The sequence below is a fragment of the Thunnus thynnus genome, chromosome 12, assembly GCF_963924715.1.
Source record: "Thunnus thynnus chromosome 12, fThuThy2.1, whole genome shotgun sequence".
NCBI classification, from domain to species: Eukaryota; Metazoa; Chordata; class Actinopteri; order Scombriformes; family Scombridae; genus Thunnus; species Thunnus thynnus.
The window spans coordinates 30,045,323-30,068,514 of NC_089528.1; the positions used below are offsets into that span (position 1 = coordinate 30,045,323).

Here is a 23,192-nt window from a genome sequence, read left to right on the forward strand (position 1 = left end):
CTAATCACCACCTTGCTGATGAGACACACCTGAGAAAATCAATCAAGCCAAGAGTTTAAATGAAGACAGTGAGCCTGTGGCTCCGGTCAGCAGGTCTTCACCGCTGGAAGAATTTTATCTGGGTCATTCACCGGGGGGGTGGGGGCACGTTCAAAGCCTCCATCTCTGAGGGAGCTGCTTGAATTTGGGACTAGAAGATCATAGCTGACGATGATGAAGGCAGGTCTGACTGCAGCGTCACACAAACAATAACTACTTTCAGTTGACTTCAAACCATCAGAAGACTCAGTTAAGGGAAAGCAGGGTCTTAATCAGCTGTTTCGGCACATCAACCTTCAGCTGTTTGTTTTTGTTTTTTTTAAATTGATTTGCAAGATGTACAACAGCTCCTTAGTAACAATCCGTATTTGTTTCTTTTCTTCTGTCTCCTCTTCTTCCTCCAGCATGGCCAGCAGCTCTATCGTCACATCTATCTGGGCTGCAAAGAGGAAGATAACGTCCATAAAAACTTCGAGCTGCTCTTCACCACTCTGGCCATTATGACCATCGAGCTGGCCAACGAGGAAGTGGTCATCGACCTCATCCGGCTCGCCATCGCTCTGCAGGTAACCTCGTTCACTGATCTTAAACCAACAGTCAGGAGCCCAAATGAAGAGTGAAACATGTTTTTCTTGCTGTAATCATTCCTCCTGTTCATACCGACCATCAGAAGATCCTTCATAATGACCTTGGCCTCCATCACTTCCATTGAAAGCACATTTGAAGGATCTTTTAACATCCAGTATGAACAGGAGGAATGATTACAGCCAGGAAAACCTCTTTCACTGTTCAGTTTCTTGGTGTTTTACCTTTATTAAACAGTTCAGAGATGCAGAAAGGAAAAGAGAGAAAGAGAGAGGAGGTGATTCAACCAGAGGGTTTTATACCAGGACGCCTCCAAAGTTATGAGGTATAAACAACATAAAATTGTAATCAGACAAAAAGAACACACTGAAGCTCTAAAGAAATCATAAACAGAGGAGGACATTGTGAATTAATCAGTGAGTGGAAACAGTCATTTGCTTCTGTGAAAGTAGAAACACCACAAAGTAAAGATGCTCTTTACAAGTCCTGCATTCACATTATTCTAATGGGAGAAAAAAGTCAAACCAAACAAGTTATTAGCAGTAAAATGTATTCAGGAAAAGATTTGACAAACAGAAAGAAGACAGAGACAGAAGAAGAAGAAAATGGATTACAAATGTTCTTTTCAAGGAGCACTCTGACTAAGATAAGCAGCAACAACAATAAAACAGATGAAACACAAATACATCTCAAAAAATACAATATCACAATGACAACACCGCACTCATAAAATATCACATCCTGTAGACAATTTAAAATCTCTTAAAAAAAACCCAGTAGCTGTCAAGATAAACCAAAACATTAAGATCTAAATGATCCCTAAAAACATCAACAGCCAGTTGAGGAAACAGATTGTGCTGCAGCGATTTAAATTCCTGAGGAGGAACCAAATATTTCAATTTTAAATCAAGTTGCAGAAGGTGCAGAATACATAAAAGCTAAAAGTTAATGAATATGAGTCCTGGGAAAGAAGAGCAGCTATTTACAGTTTTATTGTAGGAACTTATATAAATGAAGAAATAAACAGGAAAAGATGGAAAGTAATTAAGAAGCAGCAGAAGCACAAACTGAACTTATGTAAAGTTTCTGAGAGCTTCACGGTGTTTAAATCTCAAGTATCCTCGTTGTGATGTTTGTGTGTATTCACGGTGTCACGAGCGTCCGTTAGCCGTCGTTGATGAGTAGCTGTGCTGTCGTCGTCAGCGGTCGAGTCCTTAATGTCGTTAGACGACTTCGGTCGGCATGCAGGTCCGATAAAACCTCCTACATGTGAGACAGAAAGAAGAGAGGTTTGAAAAAACGGTCTGCACACACACACACACACACACACACACACACACACACGCTCCGACCAACGCCGCACACACCAGCTGCTTGTTTGTTTATGTATCACGCTGAGATCTTATCATTTCTGAATGTCACGGCGTTGTAGACAAGAGGCAAACACACACACACACACACACATCGATACACACACATTTGTAGTAGTATGTGTACTCTCACCGGGTACATCTTTAACCCTTTAGAGTCTTATAACTGAGAGTAAAAGTCTAGAAAACATCAGATGTTTTCAGATGATTCATACATGTATCCTCCAGAGGATCAACTAGTACTTTATCATTTGACTGGTATCATGATAAACATAAATGTAGGTATTTATTTACTGTATATATTCTTTCTTTTCTGATGTTGATACAACTTGTCTGCATTTTTGTTCTCTCACCAAACTAAATGTAGGAAAAGAAATCAAAGCCATGCCGTGTCTTTCCTGGGTCATGTACGGGTGCTACAACTTCAAAAACAATGCATAACATTACTTTGGTTATTGTCGTTATTGTTATATTTTTGTTCTCTGTCTTTGTCTTTTTTTAAAATTTCATTTATGTTGTTTTTCTTTTCTTATATTCTTTGTCTGATTGGCGTTTCTGTGATCTAAACTTATTAAATAAGGCCATAAGACAAACTGAAAAGCCTGCAGAAAATATTATTTAATGCTCCCTCAGCTTGCTAATTATTAGATATAATAAACCACATGCAGGTGGTGGAAACACAAAGGCATCAGACTGATTAGTTGACAAGATACATCTGGCATAATAATAAACAAGCAATGAGATCAGGAAGAAAAAGCCCTTGAAAGCAAGTCACAGTAGCACCACAAGAAAATAAACAATCAATTGAAAAGAGTCTTTAGTCCTCTGGTGGATCTTTCCAAAAAAAAAAATTTCAAGGAAAAACCCTCAATTAAAATATGTTGGAGTATTCAACAATCAATCAATTCAAAAAGCTTCTCTCTGGAGCGACAACCTGTCTGTTCCCTCCACCTTTATGCCCATAAATCTGAATTTTTCCTCACATCATGTTTATGCTCATTAAATGTTGCCAATAGCACATTTATATTTACAAATCCCTGTATTCAATGCAGTTTTGGGTTTTAGCCATGCTAGCAACATGACTCTAGAGATGTCTGTCACTCAGTCCACCATTTTGGACCATAACAACTATTATGGATTGCTATGAAGTCTTGTACAGACATTCATGTTCCTCAGAGGATGGATCCTGCTGACTTTTCCTCCAGCGCCACCATGAGGTTGACTTTTTAATTCGTTCTTTCTTCGATCGTACTTTCTTGGAAAAGCTGATCTTCACGACCCCCGCTTTCTCTACAGCTAACGAGCTTAAAAAATGCACAACAGTGAAAACAAACGACATTGTTGGTTCATTAGTATGGCACCCATGTCAGAAAACAACCGTCCAGTCATAGCAGAGGCTGTAATTTACATGCACAATGCAACACACACACACACACAACTACAAATTCATGAGAGGCCAGAGACTGCTGACTACTTTGCATCCGTATATGTGAATGTACTGTTAGTGTTGTTCCAACATAAATTACATTGCATTGACATTTTAGGATGTAAACAACCATATGGAAATGCATGTGATACGGTTTTTAATCAGTAAGGTGTCATCTGTGTGTGCGACTGTGTCACCGGCGTTACGATACTCATCAAATCTGAACTACAAGGTCTACAGAGCTCAGGAAGATTGCCTCTGGGTCCTCAGCGGTAGCATCTGCTGTTTGATTGTGTTCTCACGCTGTCAGTGAAAAGGTCGTTGTCATGGTAATGACCCCGGGATGACACAGCAAGCATGGAAGCACTGAATATGATGGTGCTGCTTGTCTTCACTGCTTGTAATGTGTTTCCGGGGTCATGATGGGAAATAATATGGAGTTAATAGCGTTGCACTCTCACATTTAAATATCTAACCATCTAGTCTGCTTTGTTTACACACTAATTTCTTTAACCCAAGTTTTATTATACAGGTAAACAATTAGCTTGCTTTATTTGTAGATTCTACAAAGACTTAAATAGCACATACTTTTTAAAAAACTTTTGTCTCTGCTCCCCCTTGTCAGAAAATGTCCTCCCAGTTCACTATTAATGTTTTGAAACTCAACACAGTTCATAGTTGAGTTGCAAAACATCAACAGTGAGCTGGAAGTACTGGGAGGACCAGAATTAAATACAGCTGTGAAGTTTCAAGTCAAAGTTTTGCCAAGAAACTCTTTAATTAAATTGAATTAAACTGATTTAAAACATCCATATTTACAGTGTAAACGAAACATACTTCTTGATCACCTGTGTCAATATGTGGAACAGATGGAGAGGGGGTATCTGTGCATCAAGTTTCATGTCTGTAATTTAAAGACATGAGTAATATGAATATTTACATTTACCGTAGCGCCCCCTAGATGTGAAATTGCATGGAATTTTAGAGGTTTGCTTGGTGGCTTTACTGTATGTGTAACCTAATAGTGGTTGAAATTGAACTTGAAAGAGTTATAGCCATTTATTCCCATCGATCCCACATACTCGACTTTGATAGCAAATTGTAGGGAAATGGTAAGGTCTATTGGAAATTTGGGATTTTGGATGTCCCTGTTGTGTCCAGGATGGTGAACATTGAATGATATACGGAGAATAGGAAGTGAAAAATGTGTTTTACCAAAAAAAGGGCTGACTATCTAGTAGGCAGAAATGGGTGTGACCACTTTATGAAATTTTCATATTGATCCTACAGAAGTTTTTTTTCTACGCCTCAGGGTTCAAGAATTATTTGCCAAAAACTTCAAATCTATAACTGGCCATAAGATGGCGCTATTGGTGCCATTTTTAATAGGCTGATGCCAGTCATGTAGAGACCCGGTGTACCAAATTTAATGTTGTTAACATTTATCATTTTTGAGATATTGGACAAAAAAAGCACTCAGTGGCCATGTTTTTCATTGTTTCCAATGGACCCAAAAATTGCTACTTTTTAGTGTCAAGAAGTAATCACATTGAGTCACTGATATTACTCTCCAATAATACAAAGTATAGACAGTTAAAGGATAAAATTTCACTCTCATAAACATAATCTTTATTAGAGTGCATACAATGGTTTCTTATTGTGAATGTGGTGCATTTTTTTCTGATGTGTGACTGTTTTTTTCTAGGACATGGCTCTGGCCAACGAGGAGAACATGCCGATTTTCATTCGCTGTGGCATCATGGCGTTAGTGGCAGCATATCTGAACTTCCTTAGCCAGATGATTGCCAACCCGCCTTTCTGTCAACATGTCAGCAAGGTATGTCAACGACTCATTCATTCTTTAATGTCATGTAACAAAATGTCCTCTTTTAACACACCGAAGGTCTGTTGATGGGGTCGAGGAAGCTTCATTATTCTTGAACCCTTGAAAGCTGTTAGAGACCACTTTGGAACGTGCTCTTTCTTTATCAAATAAATTGTAGACTGAATACTTTCAGTCTATTAATATGCCGATGATGCACTGCTGTATTTGGCTACTAAACCCAGAGATTCAGCTGTACAGTTACTGTCATTCTCCTTTAGTTAAGTAGGAGACGTACAGTGAAAAATGTGTACTATCGTATTATATTTGAAATTTATTTTTGTTCTCTGCCACTCTACCTTCATATTGGACCTTTAGGTGATCGAGTTGAGGAACCTGGACGCTCCGTACCTTCTCCCAGAGCACATCTTCAGGGACAAGTGTCCGTAAGTGTCCTTAATTCATTGGATTTAACTTCTTCTCTAACTACTTCTCAGACAGAGAGAACTGCTTTTGAGACATAAAACAGTGTTGCTTGTTTAAGGCAGATTTGAAGAGATTCATTTGTAGAAAATAATGGACCAGGCGAATGTTTTAGGGTAACAGGACACCTCAGATAACAAAATGTAATCCTGTAAGGCCACGACTAACTACAAACCTAAAAAAACATATCATGCCCTGCTGGTTTTGATAGTCTTGTAACAGTAAACTGAAAAACATGGCAGACTTTTTTGGTCTTCATGCACCACTGAACAATTTTCATAGAAATTAATGGGATAGGATTTCTACTACTTTTTACACATAGAATACCTGGAAGCACACAAGAGTTCCCCTTTAAAGCACAAAGAACATACTCAAATTTTACATTAAAGCTCCAGTAAACACTATTTTTTAAACATTGGATCCAATTATCAGTAGTGAAGATTAGCTAATTACATTTTCTGGAGTACAAATATCTATATAAGTTATAAGTTGTATTTAAGCACAAAGTACAATTTTGAGATTTTATACTGTATGTCCGGTCCGCTTCATTTCAGAGGGAATTGTACTTTTTAATCCACTACATTTATTTGAGAGCTTTAGTTACTAGTTATTTTGAGTAAAATATAGATATATAATCAACAAATATAATAAATTCAACATAAATACATCATAAATTATGGCATGTATCTTATTCCTGCTGCTAAAAACTACACAGACATTTATTTTTTCTTTTTTGTTTTGCCTCTGAGTCGTGTTTGTGAGAGGTCCATATTCCAAATGTTCACTAGTTGAGATCAGAGTTGCTCTCATTCCACTATTGTAGTGTGTATTGTAGTCCTGCCTGTGAAAAGAACTATTTAAATATTTTATAAAAATATCTCAGATCTAAAGGAGATATTCACTGGAGCTTGTGTGTTAAGCCTGAGGTGAGATTTTTGGAGACTTAGTTCTTAAATTAAGAAGAAAGAAACTCATAAAAACATGAAAGCTCAAAGCCAAAGGCAAGATTTTTAGAATGACAGGGATGTTAAGTCTGTTAAACCCTCAAATCTCTTCTTCTTCTTGTTTTGTTTTTTTTAACCATCATTCATCCGGATCTCTTTCAGGTCCATCCTGCTTAAAATTCACTCCCTGTACACATATTAACAATCACTCAATACAACTCAATACAACCACAGTCTGAAACCTTTCTGGGAAGCTGCAGTGCAGAAGTCTGAGGTTCAGTAGCAGGTTAAGTTTTCATTGTTTACTTCAGGTTTATGGCCACAAGAACAAAATATTAGGAATATCAGGAATATTTTATGCTGTAGCATCAAGATTTCCCCTCATTGGAAGCCTCGGACCAAAAATACACAAAAGTATGTGGACAGGTTTGTCACTTTTGGCTATATTGTGCATTTTCTTTTCTTTTGTCACACTTGGGGCAAGTTTTCCAGTATATTGGTTTTGTTATGTGGCAGCACCAGTGTTGAACCAAAAACAGAGACGCTAAATGGTTTAATAAAGATCCAAACATGCTCAGTGTGAACGAACCCTGCAGTCCTTCCACCTCCAGCTCCAAAATCCCCAAACATTTGCTGATAAAACCTGATAATCAGATTAGAAGAACCAGCGTCTATTTTTTGATTTTTAAAGCCCCTTTTGTGATATCACCCTATACAGAGAAAGATACAGCGGTTTAAAATACTAAATTTGGACTTTGAGAGCGTCACAGTTAGCTCAGCTCTGCGTTATTCAATCAAAATTCGCCACCAAACCATCCGAATACGTTTTACTGGAGAAGAATTTGTTTAAGGAATTGGATGGCTGTCTTAGTTTTTCCATCTCACCCTCCCAGAGTCCCTGAATCTTTGGACAAGGAGGACAGACCGCTGTACTTCCAGACGGCCGATATGGCGGAGTGTCTGGCCGGACCGGGATACAACGCAGAGAGACTTTCCATCCCCTACGTTCCCCAGGTCACAGGTACAACCAGCTTCAGCTTCTCCAAATGAAGTTAAAACATCTGACAGGATTTTAAAGATGAAGAAGAGAATCTTTATATTTCTACTAATTTCAACAGTTGAAACAAGTTGAACTTGAATTGTTGTTTTGCATCTTTAAAGTTTAAGACATTAAACAACAGGAAAAAAATCCAAATCCACTGTCCATCGGATCCAAAAGTTTCCTAAGAAACCATGAAAACAGATATGATAGATGATATTTGATGGAATGGTTAAGCTGTTTTTCTTTCAAATGTAAGAAACTTAAAGAAAGATTAAAGCCAAAAAGAGTTTAAGAGGTTAAAAGAGGAGTCAGATTGAGGGATTTAACATGGAGATTGTTGTCCTTTGGTGCAGTGTTTTAACATTTCTGTTTCGCTGCGTTTGGAGCTGTCGGTGCCCTGCAGAACTAGTGGCACTCTGTAAAGATTTAACTGCTCAGGCTTTGAAGGATTAACAGCTTAAGGAATCGTTCAGTGAACAGAAAATAAAACTTTTTAAAAACCCATTGTGTGATCAGCTTTATTAAACCAGAACGTTGTCACAGTCGCTGTCGTCTTCGCTCGCAGTATAAAAGAATATTTCATCTCGGAACAACATGAACGTCTGTAAGGTTTCATGTTTGTACAAAAAAAAGTTTCCCCTCCAATAACAATTCATCCTCAAGATTCAGCTTCTTCCATTTTTTGAGTCTAGATTGAAGGTCGTTATTATTTGATCTTTCTGAGGATCTGAGAGTTATTAGAAAATCTGGACAACAAATTGTTTTCCTTTTTTCACTGAATCAACTAACAGGATGAGAAATCTGTCTGTAGTTTAACAAACACTGTGCTTCTGTTTTCTTTCCTCTGTCGTGCTTTCATGTAAACATCAGTGCTTTACACAGTAGGAAAAATCCTCCACAGGTGCAAGCAGAGCTCCAGAGGTAACCAGCGAGCATAGAAACTTTAGACCAAGTCCACTGTGAACCTGATCTCCTGCCGTAGTAGTTGGGTTAGTTTGGTTCGTACTGGTGGTGTTGAAATGTAGATCCAGAAACCCTGACGTCAGTCTGTCCACCGATTTTAGAGATTTAATTGTTCTAGTCATATTTCCTGTTGATAAGTACTGTGTGTAGCTGAAACTGAATGGTTTTGATCATTTTTACAACTGTTTTGCTTGCATTGCTTTTGGACACGTTAACGGTGAGTACAAGTACTACATGTAGATAAATATGTAGACCATGAATATTGTAATAGTCTGTTTTTGTTGTTGTTTAGTGCTGTTAATGTAGGAAGTTATTTGTAGTCATTATTAATCCATCAGAGAATAAATAAGAAAACCTCGTCAACAACCTGCCATTTGGTGCTTAACATCTGTTAGAGCTCAACGCAGCTGCTTTATTCTTTATTTGGATCTCATCAGCTTCTACAAAGTGGTCTCTAGTCTTCATAACATGAACAATAAAACTAAATGATCAGTAAAACAAGCCCATTCACAGGTATGAGTAAACATAATTAGTACACATGCAGGAGGGCGGGGATAAAAATAATACAAAGACAAATTCCCCAACCTAGTAAAGCATCATCCAGCAGATTAACTTTAAGGGGATCAGACAGACTGTTGGTTTAAATGTGCAGATATAATATATATATATGTATGACATATAGCAGTTACATAATGAACAGGTGTACAAGCAGGTGCGGTCAGCGGCCTGGTAAAGGTGGGAAGGTTCTGCTCTCTCTATACACAGCACTTTATAAAGCTTTTTATCTTTACTATTACTATTATTATTATTATTATTATTATTATTATTATTATTATTATTGTTATTATCCTAATCAAGTACCATCTCCTAGTTGCACCTTTCTAGTTAATGGACCAAATATGGCGTCACCCATGTCCCTTCTTGGACAACGATTGGCCTGAAGTCACATGACCATATATGCAACCCATCTCTGTAGACGCCCCATTGGCTGATATGTGTCTGGATGTATGATTGGTTGTCTTTTCTAGTTTATTTAACTTTTTTTTTTTACCCAACTTCCTTTATTTAAATGTTGTTTGTAATGTGTTTTATGATGACCCTGATGAAGGCCACGAGCTGAAACGCGTCGGTCAACTAATAAAGTTGTTCTTCATACTACAAGTGTTTCTGAAGTTCTCATCTCTCTAGTAAAAAAAGAGTCACCAGCTTTTGTAAAGGTGCCTTTTAAAATAAATCTGATACATTCAAGAGCTGCATAATGAAAGGTGTCTTTAATCCATAGGGAGTTGGTTGGAGGGACAGACGACCTCTATTTAGACTGTATAAGTTTAGAAACTTAAAGGTTTTTTTTTTGGCATTTTTGTCTTTATTGGACAGTGAGCAGTGAAGACATAGACGAGAGAGATGGTATGACATGCAACAAAAGTCCCTGTCTGGAATCGAACTCGTTGGACGTTGCTGTTATTTGGCGTGTTTTGTTCACGTTTCAGACCAGAAACCACGTAACGATGGACGGGAGCAAAGCATGTCAATTAAGGGGCTAATTAACAGCACAGTCACAGATCGGGTCTGTTGGGTTTAAGCCAAATACAAAGATCAGATGTTTGTCCACCAGAGAGTAGAGACGAGTATTACTCAATTTAAGAGAACCTTATCAAAAATGTTTATGTGAGGGGTTGTGTAATGAACGTGAACATTGGCAGGTATATAATATTGTGTGTCACAGTAAGCTCCATTTGGAAAGAAATCAGCTTAAAGCCTTTATCATGTTATCAAACTGACAAACATACATATACAGCCTTCAGTAAACCTCCATGATGCTTTCTGACTTTGTTTCCAGGAAGCAAAACAAAAGTTAACTTTTCTTTATTGACTTTTCTGATCCGTACTGCTGGTTTCTTGTTTCATGTCAATGATCCTAATATTCAGGATTATTTTGGTACATTCCCAGATAATAATGTGAGCCAAATGCCAAACTAATAATAGAAATGAAACCTCACATCTCTCTGGGTCTCTCACCTCTTGTCTATTCAGATCAGTTTCCTCATTGGCGCCTTCAGACCGGCTGCTGAGTCACACCTGTTCAAAGTGCACAACAAAGGTCACTCTGACTCACGCAAACAACAATTATCAAGTGTTTTGTCTGTTTACACACCTCATCTCATCTGTTACTATGCTGATTCTTATCGGGTGACCTTGACGCTCTCGAGTTGAGGTTTTTATTCTCACCGGTGTAGTTCGGATGAATACAGATGTGTTTGAGGCGGCCGAGTCGAGGCGGGCGTCCTCGGGGACGAAGTACTGGAGGAAGTTTATCGCTCTCCTTGATCAGATGGATGTTGTTCCTCGTGGTATTAAACTAAGTTTTACATCAAAATAGAATCTAAATCTGGCTGTTTTGGAAAATGGAGTTTGGTGCGTGAGAGTAGAGATGTCACTGCTGTTATCAAGTAGCCTCCAAGGACTAAACAAGACGTCCTCATACTGAAACAACAGGCTGTTAAAATGACCCATATGGCCTTCATGAAATTATTATTCTGACTTCTTTATGCTGCTGATAAACTCTGAGATGTGTGTCGCGGTTCATAAAGGTCTAACCTGTTCTCTAACTGTCTCTCGTCCTGTAGATGAAGACCGCCTGACCAGGAGGAAGAGTTTTGTGGACACAATCTCTCTCCAAGTGGACATCCTGTCCAACAGCCTCCCAGACAAGGTCAGTTTTAAACACACTGTTACCCAAGATATTTCTGATTTTGAAAGGTTCTCTACCAGGAACAACAATACTGATGTAGCCTTCCTGTAGAGGCGGGAATCTTTGGGAAAATGATTCTCAATTCAATAAATAGAAAGGGTGGCTCTGTTTTTAGGCTCCTACTCAATGCTCTGAACTGCAATGTGAGATATAAGAGTGAAAAAGTGAGCTGCATTCCTCTTGAAGCATCTTCTGACTGTATGAGAAGAATGAAGTTAAAGACCAACATCACTGCTTCAGTGTTTGTAGTAGAAACAGCTGTGTGTATGTGTGTGTGTGTGTGTGTGTGTGTGTGTGTGTGTGTGTGTGTGTGTGTGATGGAGTACGAGGGGAGGAAACCGTTGTGTCTCCAGCAGCTGCAGCGCTCGTACAGAGGAAACACATCCTTCTCCTAAACACTGTGAAAATGAAACAGACCACAGAGACTTTTTTGTAAAGTGCTGCAGTGTTTGCTGGTTCACTGCTGCAGGGAACCAAGTATTCACTAAATACTTCATCTCATAAAGATCATTATTAACTTATTCAATCCAAAATGCACCTAAACACTCGTATGTACGCTGTATACCGTCCAGGTGCTTCTCTGTTGAGTTCCACCTTTTTCATTCTGTCAATATAACCAAAAGAAGTTAATTATAACCTCATTAGTTTATAGCTGAACTTCTGTTTTCTCAATAGTTGTAGTAAAGCTCGTCATGATTTACAGCAGAAATCACATTTTCTGGAAAATGTTTGTTTGATCGTTGTGTGTGTTTTTATCTCTGCAGTCGCAGCTGGCTGAGGAGATCACGTTTGAGACCCTGAAGAAGGCCATCGGTAAGATCAGAAGTCCCTTTCACACACGCAGTGCGACCCTGAACTTATCTAGACATTACACAGAGGAGCTGTATGTGAGAACGTAACTATCTGAATCAGTTGGACTTCAAAGTTTTGAGACTGTAAACTTTTATTTTAAGTCTCTCCTCACCTTCCTCTGTACTTTTACCTCCCCGAAAAGCAGCCGAAAAAACTCAAAAGATCCACATTAAATGTAAAAATCAACGTGTTCAATGTGAGATATGAATAAATCATCCCAGAATTACTTTAACTGAAGGCAAACAGAGAAGTCTTAAGCTTTGAGACTTGTCCCAGACACTCTGAGTGGTCTGTCGCCTCATAACGTAGCAGCACATCAGAAATGTAATTTGCTGTAATGCTTCATAAACCAGCTGCAGTATTTTAAAATCACTTCTTTGACAGACAGGAAGTCAGTGTAAAAACTTTTATTGGTCTTTAAAAGGACTTGAGCCAAAGTTATTTATCTGAAGGTAACAGCAGTCTGATTTTGTAACCGTCTTACTGTGGGTGTTTTAAAATGAGAAGTGGAGGTGTAACTCTGACTGGTTTGCAGATACCACTGGTCTGGAGGAGCAGGAGAGGGAGAAGAGGCGTCAGGTGATGGAGAAATTCCAGAAAGCTCCGTTTGAGGAGATCGCCGCCCACTGCGAGTCCAAGGTGAGAGGACATAAAAGGAAGGAAAAATAAACCTGGTGTCGTTAAAGAGAGTGAAGCTCAGGAATTAAACTTTAGATTAATATGATTTATTAACTCTTGCTCACTTTGAACGTTGTGTTTCTTCAGGCGAACATGTTACACGACCGGCTGGCACAAATCTTTGAACTCACAATTCGGTAAGTCACTAACAGCCAACTAAGTTACAATTAGCGTTCAAATTATTTGATGATTATTTGAATTTTTGTTTTTGCACAATGTGTAAAATGTCTAAATAATAATGAGTCATTACCGTAGACTGTATAAAAATATGGACGTAGTTACCGTGACGTCACTCGTTGGTTTCTGAAGAGCGGTTTTGAAGCTCAAAGTGAGCCGCTCCGGCCGTCGCCATCTTGGCAGTGCGTGACGCTGCCTAACTCCCAGCCAATCAAAAATGGGCAAAGAGGCGGGCCTGAAACAAGCCACCTAGCGGCTGGCGGACCTGTCACTCAAAGCAGCCATGTCCTTCATTATGCAGAACTTTACGGCTTAATAACATTTAAATGGGTGAGTTATAAAAAAATTCACCCCCTGTACAGTTGTCATGAAAGAGGAAATTAGCTACAGAGACCAAAACCGTTTATTGTACCAGGCTGTAAACATGTTTATTTCTGCTGTAAAGTTGGGCATTTTAACATGAGGGTCTATGGGGAATGACTCGCTTTTGGAGCCTCAAGTGGCCATTCAAGGAACTGCAGCCCTGGAGGTTGCTGCTTGGTCATTATAATATGCACAAAAGTTTATTTTTAGTCAAAAAGTAAGTAAGTAAGTAGTATTTGGTAGCTGCTAAATGAGCTGTTTTGTGCCATGACAGTACTGTAAACTGTGACGTGATTACTCTTCTTCTCTCCTCCTCTCCACCCACCAGACCTCCGCCCAGTCCGTCCGGAGTGGTTTCCATCTCAGCGGGACACACCCAGCACCAGTCCGTCCCCGTCTACGAGATGAAGTTTCCAGACTTGTGTGTCTACTGAACACACACACCCACATACATCCACACATATCCACTGAACAGCTGAAACACAAAATGCAGAATTAAAAATGCTGAGAAAGCACTTTATAATCTGCACTCATGTTTCCACCTTTCAAACTTCTGAATCGGTATCAGGGAGCCGAGCAGGAACACAGACGGGCAGCAAAACAGTCATTTTCCCACTTAATGTAAAGAGTTAAAATGTCCAAAAACTTCCTGAAAAAAATGATTATTTAAAGAGGAAATCCTGAAGATCTCTGAAGATTTTCATTTAAATAAATATCTATCACTAAATGAGGCAACACTATGATGACTTACATTTGCAGTATTATGATTATTACAAACCGGGTGTCTGTGGTGACATTCCCGCCACGCGTTAAAATCAGCTGCTTCACACACAAATGTGTTTGAAGCCGTGTTTTTTTTAAAGCTTACTGATATTGGCTTTTTGTTTACTGGCGGAGCTTTTATTGCCTGTACAGTACGCGTCTCTCCTGTGCTGCGGCGTGTGTAAGCCCCGCCCCCTCGCTGCTGCTCCTCACAGCAGAGGAGAGGAGGAGACGAAGCAGCGCGGCCGTAAACGACAGCAGGAGACTCTCACACTGAGCTTGAAATGAAACGAGTGCACATAAATAACAAATAAATAACATTAATAAACGGTCTCTGCTGCGTTTTGCTGTCATTTATGGTCGCGTTGCATCCTCGCCGCTGCTCTCTTGTGTTGTGTGTGCGTGTGCTGCAAACACAGCGGAGCAGAGGAGAGTCAACCAGGTGAACAACTACACTCGTCACATTACTGTAAGTGCAATAAAATTGTTATTCACGCAAAAGAACAACAAACCTGCAGTTACAGCGTATCGCCACACGGTGTCGCCAAAGAGAACAAAACAGAGATCTTTCAAAGTGGGAACACATTTACTTTATCTTGAAATACTCTCATCTTTAAATACTTTATTGGTCATTAAACCAGACTACTAACACTACCAGCCCTCAATGAACTGTTTTGCTGCACTTTGTTTCCTGACTCTCAACAAAAAAAACAATCCCTGAAACTAAACAGAACTTATGAGTCACCAAGAACAAACAAACAAAAAAGAACATGAACAGCTTCCACTCTACAGATAACACACATGTTGTGCTTCCCAGCATGACTCTGATCCAGTCCAACATCATGTCCGGTTCAGCCAAAGCTTCACACTTTATGCCGTCGTCCGAATCACAGACGACTCTCGTAGGAATATCTAAAACTACTTTCAGGTTTAAATTTTGAAGCTAGTTTTAGCTTGCGATGCTTCGTCTTCAGAGCTTCTGCCTCCTTAACAAGTATTTGTTCTCATGTCGATCAGTAGGCAACACAAACTAGTAGAAATGTACAATATTTTAGCTGCCAGACAAACTGAAACAGTTTCATCTGTGGTAGAAGACAGATTAGTTTTAGGCTTAACTGCTGCACGACTATTCAGTCTGTTCAGTTTTCACTATTTAGAGGAAATTAAGTGTCAGAAATGACTTCAACAGCCAGTTAAGTGTACAGCTGGGGGGATGAAATGATAGCAATACTTTTTAATTTTAAATACCTGGTCATAAACCGCCTGGAGAAGAGACTCTAGTAGAAACGGCTCAGTCGTGGTTGGCGGTCGTGTGTTTGCTTTAGATGATGTGTTCAGAAGTTTGGAACGACGAAAAACTCGGGTCTGAAACGAAGGTTTTCAGAGTCGCGTGTTTATAAAGTTCATCATTGAACAACTTTAACTCTGTTGACAACAGCAGTCGGTGTTTATTTCCCAATTTTTCCTTAAGTTTTCCAAGAACATACTGAGGTTGCAATCATCCAGTCAGGAATTTACAACTTCCAACGTAATCTGGATTAAATATTCAGACCCACTGTGTCAATAAACGTCAGAAGATCTTCCTCAAAACTAATCGGGTTGACAGAAATGTGGCTCATAGGGAGTGATTTAAAAAAAACATTAAAACTTAATACTGTAAACTGCAATATACTCCAATATTAAACCTCTTCAGGGACGTGAACGGCATGCAAGGGGAAGATTTTATACAAGGAGGCGATATAAGAGTGTTTATATATTCGCTTTTAACTACACACTCATGTGCATGATGTTTGTCCAACATATCCGGCGTTCGTTTGTCGTACGTGTCCTCAGAAATTACAGCAAATCTAAACAATAATGGTGAAAAAGTGGAAAGTTTGCAATTACTCACACATATCACACTATAGTAACCTCCTCCTGTGTGGCCATGTTATCATTTATTGGTTAGTTTACCTGTTGAAAAACGAGGGTTGGGTCAGGGTTGATCGTGACCTAGCTAGCTAGGTCGCTAGCTAGCTTTGCACCATCATAAAGTCCCCATTTAATCCGCCTGCTGAGCTGTAATTGATCGATTGTTCGATTGTTTCAAACAACCTGCAGAAACAAGAATCAGCAGGCAAACACAAGACTTAAATTAATTAATAAGATGTTGGCGGCAATTCAGACATATTCTAGTTTTGACAGGATAATTCAGTCTGGATCTGCCCCCTAGTGGACACATTTATAAATCATCCAAACGCGACGCTACACACATGTTGTTAAAACTGAATATATAAGCACTCTGTAGTTGTGATACTGAATGACTCATACACGTCGTTGCACAGACTAACTGTAGCTTTTTGGCTTCAAAACTCTGTTTCTGACATCGACTGTAAAACCTGGAGCTTCCTGTGGAGTCGGATTAGATGACTCCGCTCTGTACACAGTCGGTACGATCGCCGCGTGCGTCTCTGCAGCTTAAACTCTTCGCGGCTCTGTCGGCAGCTTCTAGGAAATCAAAACACATTTTGTTGCCAAAGACAGAAGTCGTTCCCTCCTCCTGTTTCCTGTTTTCTAAAATGTCTTAATCTCAGAGAGCTGAACGTTGTCGGAGCCGGCGTCCTGCGAGGAGCCATATGGAGCGTTTCAGTCCAAAACAAGAGACCAGCAGCAGCTGATTCCTCGTCTCACAAAAGTCAACCTGCCTGTTAAATGTGTTCACATCAAGCCTCTTCAGCCATTGAGATACAAATCACTCACATATTTGAAGGATTTAATCATCTGTGCTTTTTCAACCTTTACCACGAGGCCGTGTTTTGTTTCCAGAAGGGTTACAAGAGGCATTTTTGAAATGAGGTCATTCATATCAGGCGGAGCTGCAGCTGTGATCTGTAATAACAGATGGTTATCAGTATTTCCTCTGATCTGAGCTCAGTGTAGGAAGAAAAATCCCTCCAGTTAGAGGCAGATACCTGCTGCTGCTGCTGCTGTTTGGTCCGAGCATGTCGCCGCCGCTGCTCCACTCAAGGTTGAAGGTCAACGTTTCTTTTCTCTCAGAAAAGATTGGTTTTCTTTGAGAGAGTAGATTAAATTAAATCACATGACGAGATTGGAGAGAAACTGTTGTTCGGTTCAGTTTGTTTGAGACCAGATCTGTTCCTGTTGAACCTCGGAGTCGTACAGATTTAGATGCTGAATGGAGACGAAATAAGATGGAAAACTGAATGAAAGAGACGAAGAAGAAAGTGCAGATTTGGTGGCTGTTTTGTGTTTGGTCGTGTACGTTTTTCAGATGGTTTCGTATGTTAGAAGTTGTTGAAGGTTGATGAAGTTGAACTGTGTTTGAAATCAACAACATGAGCCTGATAAACTCCGGCTGGTAATTAGTCTGTCTGACAGCTGAGCAGCGTCTGAGCCGGTTTCCACCTGCTGTTACAACGTGATCTTTATCTGGAGATGATATTAGAGGAAAGAAACTCAAATGTACACAGAGAACATTACAATCAGAGCGCCTCAGCCGGGTTTAAATAACAAGCGTCTCTTACAGTATTAATAAGAAGTTAAAGAGTAGTTAACCAAACGCTCACTGCAGGATTCGTAGCTCTCACTCATATCACATGATCTTCACCTGCAGCTTAACCGGTTGTCATGGAAATGTAGATGCAGCGGTTCAGAGAGCGAACGCTACATCGTCTAAATCTTAAAGCATCAACAGCATCGTGTCAGTCAGGCTGTTTGAGTGTTTGATTTGAGTACTTTAAAAAAAAAAACATTGTTAAAAGTTGAAGAAGAAACAGCTGCACAAATGTCTTAAATTCTCCTGTTGAGACGCTTGTTTCAGCCTTTTAAAGTTGAGTTTCAGCTTCATTCTTGACCTGAAACAGCAAACTCACCTCAAAGTTCATCTAGTGGCACAAAAATGTAAAAATAAAGTAGCCAAAGTGTTTGCTGCACATCGTAGAGCTCCCTCGTTCCTTTGACCAGAGTCTCGCCAATTTTTATTCATTTTTACACGTCAGCCAGCTTTAATTTGGATCAAATGACAACACGGACAGATACAATCATCCAGATACAGATCACATGTTGACAGCAGGTGAAGATGCAGCCAGAGTTTCCTGTTAGAGTCTCTTCTCCTTTTGTTTTTTTTTAAAGGGTTCATGTCCAGGATTTGAAACTAAAAAAGACAAAATTATGAGCAGAGAAGCCTGAATGAATGAATGAAAGAGTTTTTGTTTCTCTCAGATGCATTAAAAACCAATCCTCCACTGAAGCATTATCTTCTGTGCATATCCGTGATGCGTAACGTCTTAGCTTTAAACGCAGACTCTTATGATTTTAATATCATAATATAGTATCATAGCTGTACTTTAAAAACATGCATTATATCACGTAACTGCATGATATCTTAATATCACCACTCCTGGGGGAGGTGGAGGAGGAGGGGGGGAGGGGGGGGCTATGGGAATATATGCTGAAATAAATAAAAATCCATCTAAACGAGTTATTTTATCGACTGGATCCTAAAATCATATTTTTCTTCAAACAGATGAGAAATGAGCCAGCACACCGATTTATAAAAGTGACAATTATTTGGAGAAAAATAAGGTTTTTAATAAGTGAACAGTGCGATGAATCGTTTTGCTTTAGATGTGGCTGGAATAACTTCCTCTATGAATGTGTCATTAGAGCAGTATATCATATATTTTTGTACATTTTATGCATCGTATGTATCGTTAACTTGTTGCCTGGTAGAGATTTTAGAGATTCGGGTGATTTATTCTTGTTAATCACATTTATCAAGATGAAGACGAATGCTGATTTCTTTCTTTTTTAAAAAAAATTTTATTTCAATTTTTTTGTTGTTGTTGTTTACCGAGAAAATCAACGGTTCAGGGTTTCAACGGGATTGTGCAGTTCTTCGGTCTCACAGTTGTTGTTTTTTTTTTGAGGAACACAGTTTATTCATTTCAATTATTAATGAAAATATAATGAAAAGTCTATCTATAGTCAGATGATGTCAGTTATTTTTACATACAGAGAAGTAAATCAGTGCAATCAATCGATTTCAGCAAAGTTCAAGATATTTCAGATCCAGAAGATTCAGTTCCAGATTCACTCAGATGTTGTGGTTTTATTCCTGTTCAGAGTTTCAGATTCAGAAACAAACCTTTTAACAACAGTCAGGTGTAAAAGTTCCTGCACATCATCTCTTACTTTCATTAAGTAAAATTCAAATAAATGTAACCTGATGATGAAGGTCAAAAGACTGAAATGTCTCCAAAAAATGTTTGATAAACTTTAAAAAAACAGAATCCAGAATCAGCTTTTTACCTTTAATGCAAAAATGCTTTAATTTTAACCCACCAGCACTGACTCTCTGGTGCCTTCACGTCCCTTTAAAAGTGATTTCTGATCTGTGATAAAAACCCTCGTCTTCATTACAGATTAATATGTGACAACAGACCGTCCTGATATCTGTCAGGTCGACCTCCAGACTACTAAAATATTATTTCCCGTCATTTTTAGATCTCACGCTCTCCGTTTTTGCACATCGTAATCACTTTTTGACACGTAAGAAAGTTGAATTCACTAGTTTTCACCTGTAGAACGTGAACACGTCAGAACGTTTGGTGAACTTCCTGTTTTCTAAACTCAGATTTGAAGTTTTGTGTTTAAACGTCTTAATTTGGCTCCCTGGACGATGTTTAACGTTCGTTTATTCTAAATGACGGGAAGCAGAAATAAAACCACTCGTTAGAAGTTCAAGTGAGATCATTTGAATCTTTAAATCCGGATGTAAATGTCGTCCAATCAGCTGATTTTCACGACGTCACCCTTTAAGAAAAACAATTAGATTAAATGAGTTTGAATTTCTGCACATAGTTGCACACAGTGAATCTGGACCTGAATCTTTCCAGCTGTAATTTCTTCCGAACGTTCTCTAAACGTTCTGTAAATGTTGTCGCTCCATCAGCTCAGGTGTTGACAGTATAACGGAGTACCGGAGCCTCTGATGGACAAAAAAACACCCTGAGATTAACAGAATTAAGTCATAATTAAGTCATTTTGCACTCGAAGCAACGTACTCTAAATATTTCTCCTTTATTCTCGCAATATTACGACTTTATTCTTGAATTATTACGTTTTTTTCCCCATGATGTAACGACTTGATTTGTGGAATCTCTCAGTGGTTTTAATACTCGAGCTCAGCGAGAAACGAGGAGCGTAAATCTGATTTATTATGTTTAAATTAGAGTAAATGATCTGATAAACGATGTAAAGCTTAACGCAGGAATCAATCAGTCTGTGAACGAGTCACCTCTGCTACTTTTGATAAATCTATATTATATTTCATAGCGGCAGCAGACGTTATCAGCAAATGTTAGAATAAATGCTGAACAGTTAATAGACGTTACAGTAAAAATATGACGTTGTGTTTGCACTTTGATCACTATGTACCTGGTACTATAACAGATATCAATCAGCACAGATTAATGTTTGGTACAAAATGGATCATTTAGAGGTATTTTTCTCCAATGTTCAGTTTTTGAAATGTTGTATTCAAGAATAATTGTGTGAAACTGTAAAAAAACAATAAAAAAAAAAGTCCATCTGAAGGAGTGATTGAAGTCAGTATCAAGTCTTAAAATCTTCCTAAAACCAAGAAAAGTGAAGAAACAGTTGAATTACTGACCTGCCTTATTACACAACACTTCAAACATCGTCTTTACTTCACGTCTCAAGATGGACGTTTTTTTTTTCTTCTGTTTTTTACAGCTGAATGCGACAGAAAAACAACAAAACAAAACAAAAAAAACAGAACTTCTGATGATGATTTTCATGTTTGTGATGCAAATCGTTTGTATTTCTTGTGCCAGTTTTAGAGAATCAAAGGTCTTTATGTTCGTGTTCAGCCTTCACAGTGACGGACTTGTTTCCAAACTGTTAAAGTTCGGCTTTGTTTAACCACTAGACGGCGCCGAGGCTCGCCGCCGCCGCAGGTTCAGGATACGAGGTCGGATTTGACTTCAGAGCAAAAGTTTTACTGTCACAAACACAGTCGATATAAACAAATACAGTCGATATAAACAAATACAGTCGATATAAACAAATACAGTTGAAGTTTGACAGCAGTTTGTATTTTCTACAGTTTGAACTTTTATATTATTTTGGTTGTTTGATTAATCAGTCGCTGCTTCAGTCATAAAATATTTAATCATAAATGATAAAATCTGAAAAAACAGCAACACAGTTCAGCTCGTTTGCATGTCGCCTGTTTTCTTCTCTCTGGTAAAGAGATAGATAAAAGACTAATTATTATTATTTTATTATTAATTAATGTATTGATTTGAGTCACAAACTTTTTTTTTTTGCATTTTCAATTTGTTGATGAAGACTGTGAGATGAGGTTAAAAAGCACAAAAAATATCTGTAAGTGGACCTTTGAGTTGAGATGATTAAGTTTAGTCGGTGAAATGCAAACTGAAAACATTCAGTTTATAATCATAAAACAGAGAAAAAACAGCAGATTCTCACATTTTTACGCTGGAATCAGAGTGTATTTGACATTTTTGCTTCATAAATGATAATTAACACTTTATCAAAAACAATATTGATCTATTTCCCATCGATCGACTAACCGATTGATTCAGGTTTCTAAACTTCTACCACTCTTCAGAAATAAAGCAGGAATCATTTCAACCTTTAAAAACAGCGACAGAATCGACTCTTCTGACAAAATTTGTGAAACAAAAGAAAAAACTAATTCCTACATGGAGTCTGAGGGTTAAACTGTTAAACCTGGAACCTGGGCTGCAGTCGAGCCTCGCAGCTTTATTACAAAGCCGCTTATTTAATAGTAAATTGTGCATCGAGATTAATGTTCAAGAGAATAAAATAAAATGTTTCTATCAAAACTATTGAGCTCTGATGTTTTTATTATTGTTGTCTTGTTTTGTCTGACAAACAGTCCAAAAGCCAAAAAATATTCAAAGATATTCACATTTAAGAAGCTGGAACGTGTTGATTGTTGCTTGAAAAATGATTGAAACACTTCATTGATTATCATAATTGTTGCAGATTGACTCATCAGTTAATCACTGCAGCTTCATCAGTCACTTCTCTCACTTTCTCTTCTCTTGATGTGTTTCTATAAAATGTTTCTGGTTCACAAATTTATAAAGAAAATCAAAGTAAATATTTGATTTCTGACATTATTTCTATAAATTATGACTCCTTTAAACAGCGACGCCCCAAAGCTTCCACTGAAAAGCAGCATTTCATACATTCTCCTCTAGTTTCCCTCCTCTTCCTCTCCTCCCCCTTCCTCTTCCTCCTCTTCCTCCTCCCCTCCCCCTTCCTCCTCTTCCTCCTCCTCTTCCTCCTCCTCTTCACCTTTGGCCCCCGGTGTCCCGGCCGGTTGGTGATCTTGGCTCTGACCTGCACTCGCTGGTCTCTGGTTGTGGGTTTGAACTTCGCTGTGTGTCGGCGCCTCTCTGCTCTCCTCACTGGAGAGAGAAGGAAGATCAGGAGGAGGAGGAGGAAGAGGAGGACGTGTCGGGTCAGCAGGTGATCCAGCCGGAGGATCTTTCTTCTCTTCGTCCTTCAGGTCAGAGCTTTCATCACTAAACACAAAGATTTTATTTAGTGGAACTGAACATACAACAGTTCAGACAAAAAACAAACTTTCAAAACGGAGCAAATTTATTCATATTTGATGATGTTTCAGGGTTTTTTATTCAGAAAAACCTCTGAGGAGCAGATTATAAAAACCTGAGAAGGTCGAGTTATTGTGAGAACAGATTAAACAGACGTGTTGTGCTCTCGTAGCTCCAGGCTGAAGTATCACAGCGCTCTGCTTCCAACAGTGAGTCTCTAAACCAGCAGCGAAGGATTTCTTCTAAAGCTTATTAATTAATGATCTGTAATTTTAACAACTAATTATAATTCATGTGC

At 38.7% G+C, this 23,192-nt stretch overlaps 2 protein-coding genes across 4 annotated transcripts in view; one reads left to right on the plus strand and one right to left on the minus strand.

Moving 5' to 3' along the window:
• efr3a (EFR3 homolog A (S. cerevisiae)) overlaps positions 1-22,153 on the plus strand; it is a 150,569-nt gene extending 128,416 nt beyond the window's left edge. For all 3 annotated transcript variants that reach the window (XM_067606809.1, XM_067606810.1, XM_067606808.1), the window contains 9 exons: positions 444-605; positions 5,126-5,257; positions 5,621-5,688; positions 7,563-7,690; positions 11,302-11,387; positions 12,191-12,239; positions 12,814-12,917; positions 13,044-13,093; positions 13,825-22,153. In XM_067606809.1, the coding sequence (XP_067462910.1) occupies positions 444-605; positions 5,126-5,257; positions 5,621-5,688; positions 7,563-7,690; positions 11,302-11,387; positions 12,191-12,239; positions 12,814-12,917; positions 13,044-13,093; positions 13,825-13,930 (885 nt within the window). In that variant the 3' untranslated portion in view covers positions 13,931-22,153. The remainder of the gene's footprint in view (positions 1-443; positions 606-5,125; positions 5,258-5,620; positions 5,689-7,562; positions 7,691-11,301; positions 11,388-12,190; positions 12,240-12,813; positions 12,918-13,043; positions 13,094-13,824) is intronic.
• Positions 22,154-22,530: 377 nt separating this feature from the next.
• Positions 22,531-23,192, minus strand: part of oc90 (otoconin 90) — a 30,735-nt gene continuing 30,073 nt past the window's right edge. The window contains exon 22 of the mRNA XM_067604740.1: positions 22,531-22,861. Within this exon, the coding sequence (XP_067460841.1) occupies positions 22,531-22,861 (331 nt within the window). The remainder of the gene's footprint in view (positions 22,862-23,192) is intronic.